Here is a 13,520-nt window from a genome sequence, read left to right as displayed (position 1 = left end):
TGGAAGAATTTTGAGCTGTGTGACCCCATTCCCGTAAAGAAGACTGATTTATGGTGCTTGTGTAGTACTCCCTGACAGGGTGAGCATTAGCCTATCCTTAGCGAGTTCTTCGTCCTCACAGTAACTTTTCAACTGACTGGCTGTGACTCCATCATAACCCCTACAGTGAACCCAACTGAACCTCAATGTGACAGACAGATGAAATACATTACATAAATTATATTTCAGGCTTATTACCAGACCTGGGTCAAATATGTATTTGTTTTGGATTCAAATACTTTTCTGTGCTCTATTGATCTTGCCTTGTGTAATTGAGTGAAGCAACCGATCATTGATGATCAGCTGAACTGGTTCAACAGTATTTGTAAAAATAATTCTGGCCTCAGTAGCACCATTTGAATGTCAGACTAATTTGTCCACTGTCTTCTCCTCGCTGAATGGCCACAATTGCATTATTAAACAAGAACTAAGAAAAGCTGAACACAAATGGAAAACCTTTTTTATGAGATGATGAGAGATCTGCTCAGAAATGACAATACTGTAATTTCTGAGCAGATCCCTTAAAGATCCAAGAGTGGAATATTTCTCCACCCTGGTCACTGAAAACAGTCACAACTCATCTGTTTAACATTATCAAGCATGGTATTAGTGCCCCCATAACGTTGGCATGCTATTGGATTATATGCATTATAACAGAAACCGGTGGAGGGCGCCCTGTTTTACTCGGTGTGCCTTTCTAGCGTGTCTGTGTGGAAACGAGGGGCGTGTGCAACTTTTTCAAAGTAAGGTGATTGGTTCACGCGCTGCTATATAAGTGGAAAACTTGCTTTTTCTGAAGCAGATTGAGGTTATGTGTTGGTGGGTGTGCGCTGACGTCTATTCGCTGTCTCGTTTGACTTTGGAGCCGCTGTCCTGAATTTTTCGTTTTGGTTGTGCGTGTCTTTTTGAAGTCAGTACTCGGATTGCTCAAAAACAAAAATCAATGAAGGAGAGAAGAGCCAGTGAGAAATTAGTACTTAAATCCAGGATGGATCCCAATCAGAGTATGAAATGCAAAATAGTGGTCGTGGGGGACAGTCAATGTGGCAAAACAGCTTTGTTGCACGTATTCGCTAAGGACTGCTTTCCAGAGGTACGTTCATTGATTTCGGCAAATGTCGTGAGGGTTCATAGCCGAAGAAACCGGAGTGTGTTCGTGAGCTAGCAATATGAGATTGACATGTCTGAATTAGCAGGAAGGCGTATAGATTTTAGTGGAGGTTGTAATTGGTGGTATAACCGAGCTGTTTTTGTGAGAAACTTCGTTCAACTGTCTAATTTTTGCCTGTCACCGGGGAACCAAATCTAATTCAGAACAAACTTTGTGCGCTGCGTTTATAACCTGCCGCCCAGCCTAGCCTGCTTTTTTTTACTTGACTGTAAGGGATTTTCTAGTTCTTGCTGCGTTATGTTTGTTACCACCGCCTGCAGATGTTGTATGTAACACGTTTTACTGTTTCTGTTTAGAACTACGTCCCCACCGTCTTTGAAAATTACACGGCCAGTTTTGAAATCGACACGCAAAGAATCGAACTCAGTTTGTGGGATACTTCAGGTAAGACGATATAATAAGTTCATCATTCATTTAAAATAGCCTTGTGTCCCTGTGCTGTACAATTGCATCAGATGGTACAATATCTGGTTGTTTTTATTCCTGCAATATAGTTTCATAATATTGCGCAGGCACAATTAGTGCTCAGTGCATGCATATGGTCCTCTAAATGTATTACAGATGTAAAAGTTGATTAAATTGCGATGCCTCATTTTGTAAAGTTGGTGATCCAAGTTTCTTTTATTCTAACTTTTTGGTCTCAGTTATATCACTTGGTCTGTTCATGGCAAAGTAGAAACGATGAGTTGTGCCGTTCTTGGGCAATGTTTGGTCCTATATCTGCTTTGCATTTTTTTTTTTTTTTGGATTTCCAAAGTGCTTAAATATGTTTTATTATCATAATAACCTGTGCAGAATTTCACGAACAATATGGGCTTGTTGCGCGAGTGCTTATAGTTGGTCTGCACACATAATCACCTATATTTTTGTCCATAGACTGTTAACAATATAGCTAAATAAGGCTAATATAGTTTCCCCCCTCTATCTGCCTCTGGAACGTCCGTTATGCTGTGACCGACATCCTAGGGAATTTGCTGGTTAGGCGTGCAATCTAAATCTGAGGGGGGCCGCCCAGTTTTAAGCGAGTCCTTCCCTCGCCGTGTACGAAGAAACGGTCCGGGTTTGGCGAAGGGGTTGGCTTTGCCTCTACGGAATGTTAGGAACGAGCCGGCTGGACGAGCAGGCGGACGGGTATTAAATCTTTGTGCGCACCACCCGGGGCCCCCACCAGTCATCCACCCTCCTCAAAGCATGGAGTAAGGAGTATAAATAAACAATTTCGCACGCTAGTAGGGATGGGTCTGGTTATGGATTACACTGGGAGACCGAAGGCATTTCACCAGATGTGTGAAATTGGCCATACGGTATGCACACTTTGATGCAGGCCGGCTTTTTCTTTTTTTAACCGTTTTTCTCTCAACGGCCACATTACTAAACACATTTTCAGTGCTCACAAGTGATTGATTGTCCCCGTTTCCAATGGAAAAACAACCCAACAGAATCCCGTGTAGCGTACCTTACCCGCACTTCGAGTGCAGAGATGCATTGTCTTTGTATTTGGTTGGAAGGAGGTCGTTTCTTTTTTTGGAACACGGCCAAAGAAATGTTCCACATGCATTGCTCGGCACAGCTTTGCCTGTCTTACCTGTTTCATGTAAAGATTGTTTACAAGTGTGGCAGGAAAACCCCAGGGACTCCCAGTCTGGAGTCTGGAAGTAATTATGCACTGTTGCCAAACTCTTCCCCCAACCCTGTGATTGGGCACAGCTCTCCAGCAGCCTGCTGCCTTGCATTTGTTTGTATGGAAGGCGTTTGGGGTGGGGGGTGGGGGTGCTCCTGGGGGCTGTCTGCGTGACTGCCAGCTGATTTTAGAGGATTTGAGCCTTTCCAGGTTTAGTGGTGATTCTCCCCACCCCACCCCACCCCCCCACCCCCCACCCCTTCCGCCAGCTCTGAAAACCACCAGCTTCACCTTCAAATGTGCCTCTCAACAAGCAGGCTATTCCTACCAATAGCCCTTTAATACTATTGGATGCCTTGGACTTGGGAGCCTGTATTTAAGCATGTACGCACAAGCTTGGAGACATTTGGTCTAATCAATTAATACTTAGCATTTTCTGTTTGAAGCGAGAGACGTTGAAATTGTGCCGTTTGAATGTTTTGCTAACACGTTGCATCGTGGGATGTTAGTTGGGAAGGCTCTAGCCGACCCTATACCTGGCTCGAAGGGTTTCTGGAGTGGAGCGTGGTGGTCTTTGTGCTCTGGGTAGACAGCTGCCGCCTTCTTGGCATTGTGCTCATTCTACAGAGAGCAGTGGTCCGGTGGCAGCAAATCTGCTGGCCAATCAATCACTGCCCTGGCTCTGGCTGCCACGGCGACCGTGGTGCGGCGGGTCCTAATGATGCAGCTGTTGAAGGCTGTGATTACTGAAAGGCTGAGGAATTTCTGAAATGCGGAGTGGAACTTGCTGGTGTAAGTTGCTGGGCACAGGATAGAAACTGGCTGATCGAGAGGAGGGGGGCGTATAGGAGGTATAGACTTGGATTTGTTTTGTTTTTTTAAATAAAATTATTAAACCCCAGCAGACTGACTGTACCAGCATTAGCTGGTATATGTTGGTCGGATTTCACTAATACTCCATACCGTGGAGTCTGTTTTAATAGCTAAATTGTTTTTTTTTGTTTTTTTTATTAAAGCACCCCTCAATTACCATCAGGGGCTTGTCTTTGTCTGTTAAAGCAAGCAGACCACTTACCCATTGTAACCTCTGTTTGTCTGTGGTTTCAACTGTAAGCCAAACACCTGGAGCCTTTTGCCTCTCAGATCTCCTGGCTGAATCCAGAGGGGGCATTAAATACCCCCCCCCCCCCTCTTCAACTTACCCCCCCAACATTTTCACCCCCCTCCAGCGCCAGAGTAATTACTGCGGGACTGCCTGCAGGTCTGCAGCTGTTGGATTGGCTCCCTCTTTGAAGGCTCCCCGAAAAGCTGCATGGTCCAAATCGATATCCGTCCCCCAGATCTCAGCCTCGGAGGTGCAGAGGAAGGTGTCTGGGGAGACCTACTCTCATCTCACCCCCTCCCCCCCCACTGCCCCCTCCCCTGCTGGGCCAGTCCCCCCCTCCCACCCCCCTGCTGCCCCCTCCCCTGCTGGGCCAGTCCCCCCCTCCCACCCCCCCTGCTGCCCCCTCCCCTGCTGGGCCAGTCTCTTTTGTTCTCTGATTATCTCTGAAGGAGTTAATGAGCCTGCTCCATCAGTCAGCGGCTAATGACAAAATGAAGGTAATTAAGGAAATGCCTGGATGTCACGAGCTTCCGTTCACTCAGATTTGAACTAGCTGGTCACTGATTGGGGGGAGGTTAAACTAGCTGGTCACTGATTGGGGGGGAGGGGGTGGCACAATTCAGTCCCTTTAATCTCTTTTTTATTTTTTGTTTTTTTAAGGCCCCTTGAAATTTTAGGCCTGTGTACAGGTCGTAAGCTACAGGCCTCAATGGAGATGGGTTTTTACAAACTTATATTTGGACAACTCTTGTAGGCTTGAGATTGCAAGGCCCTGTGTGTTTCAGACAAATCTGGTCTCTGGTAGACAGTATGAATTCCTCCCTCCCATTAATCAAATATGAAACAATATGAGTCCTTTCTCTGTTTGGGCCGTAACGGGGAGGGTGACTGGTTTCTTTCGGTCGTTGGGACTTACCTGGACAGGAGCTGTACTGCCTGAGCCCAGACTCGCAAGATCAGGGTTCTCCTGTGGCATCATACTTGCAGGGTCAGGGTTCTCCTGTGGAATCAGACCTGTAGGATCAGGGTTCTCCCGTGGCATCAGACCTGCAGGATCAGGGTTCTCCTCTGGCATCAGACCTGTAGGATCAGGGTTCTCCTGTGGCATTGGGCTTGCAGGATCAGGGTTCTCCTGTGGCGTTGGGCTTGCAGGATCAGGGTTCTCCTGTGGCATCAGACTTACACGATCAGGGTTCTCCTGTGGCATCAGACTTACACGATCAGGGTTCTCCTGTGGCATCGGGCTTGCAGGATCAGGGTTCTCCTGTGGCGTTGGGCTTGTAGGATCAGGGTTCTCCTGCGGCATCAGATTCGCAGGATCAGGGTTCTCCTGTGGCATCAGACCTGCAGGATCAGGGTTCTCCTGTGGCATCGGCGGCCATTGTTGCAGGACTGTGCTTGTGCACGGAGTGAACTGGAGCCGCATGTTTCACATTCCTCCAATGAGAAGTCAAAGCTCTTTCTGCAGAAAGGCTCTATTGTGAGCTTGTCTGGCTGTTGGAATGAATGAATGCACCTTTTTTTTTTCCCCCAACCCCCCCAAGGAATTTTTATTTTGTTAGTACTGATGGAAATTAAATTAGAAATTTGACTTGATGCAGGATCAGTGACCTGTTGGTACAGGACTGTGCAGTGGCTTGTGACTGCCTCTGGTTTCTTAAGTTCTACTTCCACAAGGTGCATTTCATTCATCAATGGCTGTTTTTGTATTTGCTTTAGCTGCTGGTTTCCTAAATTTTTTCCCCCCTCATAAGTGGATCCGTTTCCTTCAGACCGTTTAATTGAATTTGTAATTGTGGAGAGACCATTCCAGTTGGCCATAGTAGCCCGGCCTTAATGCTGTGAGGGAATTCTGGTTCAGCTGAATGCTTTCCAAGTCTACGATCGTCCAGTAATGCCTGGATAATTACGGATGCTGAGATTCTGGCTACGCTTGCACAGTGATGAGGATTGCTTATTAAGGACGAAGTTTGGGCTGTATCTCTAGGTATGCCTGGGTCGCATGTAATGGTCAAGTGCAGGTCATGGATCATCTACGACCTGTATTTAATACACAAGTGCAGGTCATGGATCATTTATGACCTGTATTTAATACACAAGTGCAGGTCATAGATCATCTATGACCTGTATTTAATACACAAGTGCAGGTCATGGATCATCTACGACCTGTATTTAATACACAAGTGCAGGTCATGGATCATCTATGACCTTTAATTAATACACAAGTGCAGGTCATGGATCATCTATGACCTTTAATACACAAGTGCAGGTCATGGATCATCTATGACCTTTAATTAATACACAAGTGCAGGTCATGGATCATCTATGACCTTTAATACACAAGTGCAGGTCATGAATCATCTGTAGAGGGATCTCAGAGGGATTCCTACCTGGGATCCCTCTGTGAAGTATGTGTCTGTGACACTGGGCCTCATTTAAGGCAGGGTGGGGGACCCACTGCGCGTGTTTTAAATGCTCCTTGCAGTTGTGTTTGTGCAGGTGCCTCCAGACAAGGCTAGCCCTCGTAAATCACACCTGTCTGGAGGTGGTGGTGGTGGTGGGGTGGGGTGGGGGGGGGGGGGTGTGAGCTGCTTTCACTGGGCTCGTAGTTAGACCTGCCTACTTCCTGTCAGACTGATGGGAGCAACTGCCTCGTCTGCCCTGTCATTTAAGGGGCTCCAGTTTGTTTACATACAGACTGAGAGCCTGAGGGTGGGGCAGTAGGCAGGTGTTTTTGGTGTGAAGGAATGAAGAAGTTCACCCTACAAAGGGGGGGGGGGGGGGAAACCCATCCCATTTACATGTTTCCGTGTTCCGTTTCATCCAAGATTCAGTAAAATATTAGTCTTCTGATTTGATTTGCCAATAATGTTGCACAGTTTTATTGTAACAAGGGTTTTAATTGACCTTTAATTATAATTCAACATTAAAGAAATGTTGACCGATTCCAGATAAAGTAGACTGTTATTCAGATGGACAGTGCAGTTTCTGTGGGAGGTTAGAGTTAAATTTTTATTATGCTGATATGCACACAGGGCTGCTGTGACTGGCAATGAACATCAATAAGTTTATTTATTGCTTGATTATGCAAATTATCACACTTACAAAAGTATGAGAACAGTGAGCACTGCTAACCAGACCCGAAAGCATTTAATCTTTGTTTGGTATTTATAATGGATTGTTGCCAGAGGGATTAGGGAAGTTTGTCCCAATATTCTGTGAGAATAAAAAAAGGTTTTGTCTGGAAGTAGGCTATGACCCAAATTCTGACATTATGGCCATGGGTTTGAAGCTCTTTTGTCCTAGTTGATTTATTCTTATTATCATTATTATTGCTTTTTTATTATTAATGCTTATTTTATTAAACATATTGTATGTTCGTTTTAAGACTGAATTGTCTCAGAGGGGTGAATCCACTGGAGGGTGGCAGTAGCTAATTGTGTGCTCATTCAACCATTGCAAGTAGCAGAAAAAAGTTCTGTGCATTTCATAATGCACATGCAGTGGGTGGAGACTTCATATCTGCACCAGCAGGGAAATCTGCATACATTTACATTGAAATAAATGGCAGTGCCAAAATGAAAATCTTGACACAGGGTGTGTCTGATTGGACATGCAATAAGCATGGATTTTAAAAAACAACCTGAAACAATGTGCAGTATTTTTCAGTGCCATGGTATTCAGTGACCATGTCAAAGACAAACTATGACCTGTCAGAGTTGCCAAAGGAAGATGGCATGAGCATGCAAGAGAGCAGATCCTCAGTTCAAGGGTATCCCAGTTTGGATTAATGGGGGGAAATAGATTCTTACATGTAGAGTCATTTTATACTTTGATTTCTTGATGCGGAAGATGGCATTGACCTGCCACCTGGAATTTCTTTTCTGACATAATTTCAGCAGGCTCTTTCAAAGTATGGATACAAATAACATGGGTGGAGATTTTAATTTTATTTAATTTCTTAAATTTGTTCGTGAAATTTTTTCAATGAATATTGTGCAGGTCAATTTTTCTGGATAGTCATCAAGTTTCGCACGTAGCTCGGTGCATATTTTTGGCATTATTTTGCGCAGCATTATTTGTGTGCCAAATAAAAAACTAATAAAATATTAGTTTTGTAAAATGTTCAATAATATTCATTTGAAAATGGGGGGGGGGGGGGGCAATTTGCCATTTAATGGAATGGTAGAACCAACACGGCAGTGGAATGTGGATAGAGCTCAGTTTCAGACAGCTTCTGTGAACCCTGTCTGAACACAGTGGCAAAGGAATTCTCAGCTAGGCGTGTGCTGCTTTTGTGCTTTTGTGCAGTTAAATTTATTTGCATGAAAGTACTCCACTGAATTAGTCATTTTGTCTGGCACAGAGGACGTTCGCAACATGTTGAGCAACACTTTTTCTTTTTCTTTCTTCTTGGCGGATCTATCCCTGTTTGATTCTAGTTATTAGCATTAGCGAGACTTCCAGTTAGTCTGTGATGTAGAATGCTTGTGGTTGCGCAGTTGTTCCTGTTTGCTATCTATCCTTGTTTGATTCTAGTTATGAGCGTCAGTGAGATTTCCAGTAAGTGTGTGTTATAAAATGCTTGGTTGCTCAGTCATTCCTGTTGATTGCGCTCACTTCCCGCCAGGTTTTAGTACTGTAAATGACACTGACTTTTGTGTTCAGAAGAACGGTCTACTTGCCCGTGATAGGGTGGTGTTCCTGTAAAGATGCTGGATCCCTGTGCTCAGCACAGCGTCGGCCTTTGGACCTCTGAAGGCCAGGCTGCGTGTGTCGCCGGTTCAAGATGAAACGCTGCTCGCTTACAGTTTTGATTTAAATTTGCACAGTTATGAAGGGTTTGGGCGGGGGGGGAGCCAGAGACTTCTCACTCCGAATGTTCCGAGCTGAGCTTGCAAAAAAAAAAAAAAAAAAAGGCCTCCCGGAGGTAACGTAATTGTTGGGAAAACGAACTTCCCGGGATTCCGAGCAGCGGGGGGGGGGGGGGGGGAGGCTAATGTGCGGAAAGTTCCACAGCCCCACACCGCGGCCTATGCACCTTGTAACTCTTTACTCCCGTCACAACTTTGGGAACTTTGTTTTTGTTGGAATGATTCACCCCCCCCACCACCACCTATTCCCACACAAAAACATGCTATGTGCCATGTTGGATTGCTGCCGCTGTGTTCTTCTGCTGTTCAAACATTTGATAGCACTTTGTTGACTTTAAACCAGGGGGCTCAAACTTCGGTCCTGTAGTGCTGCAGTTCCTACTGGTTTTTTTTTTTTTGTTTTTTTTGTGTGTGATTTCCTTTTGGTATTCGTGACCAGTTTAGGCCCTTGGAAACCAGGTCTGCAGACTTAAATTAAGCATTTGGCCTGAGTGCTGAAATGCATCACATTCCAGCAGACACGGTGGCCCGACATGATTTGAGTACGATAATCCCTGCTTTCCACCAGTGACCATCAGCCTTAAAGTGTGTGACATTGTATTAACATAATTGCCGGATTCCCTGACCACGAAGGCTTTCCTCCATGCAAATTTGTATACCGCTGATTGGACATGGGCCAATCAGAGGTAGTTTAGCAGATGCTATCCATCCCCCACCCCCCACTCCCCCCCCCCCCCCCCCCCCCAACATATTAACGGTTTAATCTCAGTAATGTTTTCACCTCTAAAGCGCTTTCAGTTATGCACGCTCAGGACTTTGGCTGTCAGTGAAGAGGGATTGTAATCCTGAAACTAATAGAGTGCCCGATTCATTATTCTTTTGTGTCATGATGTTCCCAGCTGGAGTTCGACTTCACTGTGCATTGCTTTATTATCATGCACTTGTAGCTCACTTTCTGCAGTTTTTTTTATTTATTTTTTTTTATAAACGTTTTTTAACGTCATTTTTAGTGTAAAGATTTTTATCACCCCAGACAGGTTTTGCATGCAGTAATATTATGTGCAGGCTCTGGAAACATAACGTTACTGTACAAACTGCTTTGAACGTGGAAGTGTACGGTATTCTATTTCTGTTTCTAAAATATCGTTTGTTGCATCTGGGCCAATCGAAAACATGGTGACTGAAAGTGAGCCTTAAAGTCAGTACTCGGGCTGCTTGTGGCTATTGTATAATTATATAAAGGGCATGTATTGTTGCAGTCCTTTAAAAAATTAAATAAATCTGGTGCAAAGCTGTTGGAAATTCTTATGTCCCGGAACACAAATCTGAATTCAGAATGAAGTCTACATTAACAAAAGATTATTATTATTATTATTTTTTTTTAAATGAGACGAGAGATGAAGGGGTGTTCTGAGCGTATCTCTGCTTGCTCTCTGTTCTGGGGTCCAGATGTGCACTCGCATCTGCTATTGCAAGCAGTTGTGGGCGTTTAGTAAACAGAGCTTTGCGCATCTTTTCATTATCAAATTTTTTGAAGATATGCAGAGGCCTGCTTTAATGCATTTGCCAACCTTTTGTATCACTTTGGTTTACAGTTTTTTTTTTTTTTTTTTTTTTTTTTTTTTCCCTCCCCTCAGTGATTAAAATGGATTTTCCAATTCTGTTGTAGAGCTTTATAAGCTTTTAATTCCTACAGTTGGTTTGATAAGATGCATATGCATATTCTGTGGGTATGTCCTGTTTATCAGTATGATTTTTAAAAAGAGAATGCTTCATGTTGAAGTGACATTGCTTTTTGGCTGGCTCGCAGCAGCATGAATGTCTGTGACTGAGTGAGTGAAGTTACACCGCGCATGTCTGTGACTGAGTGACTGACTGATGAAGTTACGCCATTGGTCGGCCGGTTCGGTCCAGCCGTATACTAGGTTTTGACCTGGTCTTGTTTTTTTGTTTTTTTTGTGTTCAGGGTCACCGTATTATGACAACGTGAGACCGCTCTCCTACCCCGACTGCGATGCTGTTCTCATCTGCTTCGACATCAGCCGGCCAGAGACCTTGGACAGCATCCTGAAGAAGGTTAAAGACCCTTTTTATTCCCTCCGTTTCCTTTTCTCTCCCGCTGTTCTCATTCCCATTTCTGTGAACTCCTGCCGTCAGTTTGAGAGGCTGCACACTGGCAGTTTTCCCCATTCCACAAATTTTTTTTTCTTTCAGAAGATTGTGCTTAAATAAAAATCTATTTTTAGACAAGAAAAAATAATAATTTTATTTTTTAACTGGTACCAACTTGTTGTGAACAGCATTGTATTGGTATGATTGACAGCAACAGCAGACGTTGTTGACTGTGTGCAGCTGTGATAAAGACTGATACCCTGCCCCCTCCCTCCCTCCCTCTCTTCCGTACAGTGGAAAGGGGAGATCCAGGAGTTCTGTCCCAACACCAAGATGCTGCTGGTGGGGTGCAAGTCAGACCTGCGCACGGACCTCTCAACGCTGGTGGGGCTGTCCAATCACAGGCAGGCACCGGTGTCATATGATCAGGTTGGCCTCATGCTCGCTTTTCCCAGCAGCCTTTGCTCTTCAGCATGTAAGGGTTGAGGTTTATTGTGATTAACCCAAAATGGGGTGAAGCTAACACATACGATCAATGACAGATTTTTAATCAATCGTTGTGTTTTTTTGTGGAGAGCAAGAACTATTTCTTGATGCAAAGTGATTGACACCTCAATGTAGCTCCACTCACTATGGGGTTTAAAACTCTCATTCTGCTGTTACTTGTTAAAGCGATGTTGGCAAGCTTCCTTAAACACATATATGTTCTTTGGAACCTTGCTTGTGTACAACACTTGTGTACAACACAAGAAAAAAAACTTGTTCTTCCATAGTTGAAGGAATACTTAATGTATAAAACTGATGGTTGGAGGGGAAGATTTGTTTCATTTAAGGGTTTAATTCTGGCAGTTAAAACAGGCTTCATATTGGATATGCTGTAAGCTTTCTTGAGGATTTTTCTTTTTTTAAATCACTAAATCTTTATAAAAGAACATTTTTAAGCCTTTCTCATTAACATAGCCTACATTACCCTGGCAGTCATTTTTACAATCAGTTTATAATCTTTCTATATAGTCCATATTAATATTTCATTCACGCTATTGGCTGACTTGTTTGCAGGACCATTAAGTTTCTGAATTGGTAATTTAATTAGTTCCATACCCATTACTGTTCCTCTTGCATCAGCACCTTAATATGAAATGATCAAGTGAAATGTTTTCATTAAGCTCACTATGGATTACACGTCAAAGAACATTGCCTGGCTCTTACTTTTACATCCAGTGCCAAATAGCTGATTGAGCATTGACCTTCCACATAAAGGTTCAGTCATTTTATTTCTGCACTTTATAATTGCTGCTTGTGTGGCTGTATGCAGTAGCCTGTTGCCCTGGTCCTAGAGAGATGAACAGTGTTATGGGTCTTGTTTTCACTCCGAGCTTCCTTGATCAGTTGAAGCGGCTATTTTCTATGATAGAATTTGCCCGTTTTTGGTCTGAATTTGTTGCTGAAAAGTCGACACATGCCTCTAATAAAAAAATTCAGGAATGTAAATGTATCCAGGAATATCATCGTACACAAATATCTTTGCCTTCTGTTGATCGAGCTGTGTCCTGTAAAAAGTAATTCGAACATTGTCAGTTTAGAAAATGGCTGCCATCACTCTGATGTGGGCACGTCTGAATATGATTGGCTGAAATCTGGGGTGGGGCGAGTGGGGCGACATAGCTCAGGAGGTAAGACCGATTGTCTGGCAGTCGGAGGGTTGCCGGTTCAAACCCCGCCCTGGGCGTGTCGAAGTGTCCTTGAGCAAGACACCTAACCCCTAACCCCTAACTGCTCTGGCGAATGAGAGGCATCAATTGTAAAGTGCTTTGGATAAAAGCGCTATATAAATGCAGTCCATTTACAAATCTCCCAGTTTGAACTAAGGACCGCGATGCCTCTGCCCCGACAGGGTTCGCACATGGCCAAGCAGGTCTCCGCCCCCTACATCGAGTGCTCGGCCCTGCAGTCGGAGAACAGCGTGCGCGACATCTTCCACCTGGCCACGCTGGCCTGCGTCAGCAAGGGCAAGAAGACCGTGAAGCGCCACAAGTCCTCCCGCTCCACCGCCAAGCGCATCTCGCACATGTGCAGTCGCCCCGACCTGTCGTCCGTGGGGACGGACCTGCGCAAGGACAAGGCCAAGAGCTGCTCGGTCATGTGACGCGGGAACGCCCCCCCGACGCTTTGGGTTTTTGCGGACGCCCGGGGGAGACCGAGCGAGATGTTGAGGGGAACCCCCCTCAACGCACTCGAAGATGTGCTCAGCGGCAGTGACTGTGGCGGTGATGGGGGGGGGGGGGGCGGGGGGGGGGGTGCAGGGATGGGGATTTGGATTTGGGGGGGGCGGGGGGGGTGTCGTTTCTGCACTTTAAAAGCATTTGTGCTTCGCGTTGGGTTTGGGTTTACACACGCTGCGCAACCGGAAATGTGAGCCACTACACTGTGCCATGGGAAAAATATGAAGAAATGCGTAGAAGTGCCATGTCATGTTTGAGGTCCCAAGGGGGGGACCTCAAAGGCTTGTGAAACGGTTTGTCATGTGTCTGACTTGGGTCTCGCCTTCCTCCCCCACAACCTCGTGAGCGGTGGGGTGGGGTGGGGGGGGGGGGGGGT

General features: G+C 45.0%; 1 protein-coding gene across 1 annotated transcript; it reads left to right on the top strand.

The window, feature by feature from the left end:
* The first annotated feature begins 842 nt into the window (after window positions 1–842).
* LOC118213629 (rho-related GTP-binding protein RhoE-like) lies at window positions 843–13,207 on the top strand. Its single transcript, XM_035392633.1, has 5 exons — window positions 843–1,132; window positions 1,507–1,594; window positions 10,777–10,886; window positions 11,217–11,351; window positions 12,817–13,207. The coding sequence occupies exons 1-5, from the start codon at window positions 983–985 to the stop codon at window positions 13,066–13,068; spliced, it is 735 nt and encodes a 244-aa protein (XP_035248524.1). The 5' UTR covers window positions 843–982; the 3' UTR covers window positions 13,069–13,207.
* Window positions 13,208–13,520: the final 313 nt, after the last annotated feature.

The sequence above is a fragment of the Anguilla anguilla genome, chromosome 15 (assembly GCF_013347855.1).
Source record: "Anguilla anguilla isolate fAngAng1 chromosome 15, fAngAng1.pri, whole genome shotgun sequence".
Lineage (NCBI taxonomy): Eukaryota > Metazoa > Chordata > Actinopteri > Anguilliformes > Anguillidae > Anguilla > Anguilla anguilla.
The sequence above is the reverse complement of the archived record's forward strand: the minus strand, read 5'-3'. Positions and strand labels throughout refer to the sequence as shown.

What these genes read in the sequence shown, in the direction of transcription:
- LOC118213629 (XM_035392633.1), top strand. Translation starts at nt 983, where the DNA reads ATGAAGGAGAGAAGAGCCAGTGAGAAATTAGTACTTAAATCCAGGATG. An exon ending in CTAAGGACTGCTTTCCAGAG is followed by an intron (nt 1,133 to 1,506) that starts GTACGTTCATTG and finishes GTTTCTGTTTAG; the next exon opens with AACTACGTCCCCACCGTCTT. An exon ending in CACCGGTGTCATATGATCAG is followed by an intron (nt 11,352 to 12,816) that starts GTTGGCCTCATG and finishes CTGCCCCGACAG; the next exon opens with GGTTCGCACATGGCCAAGCA.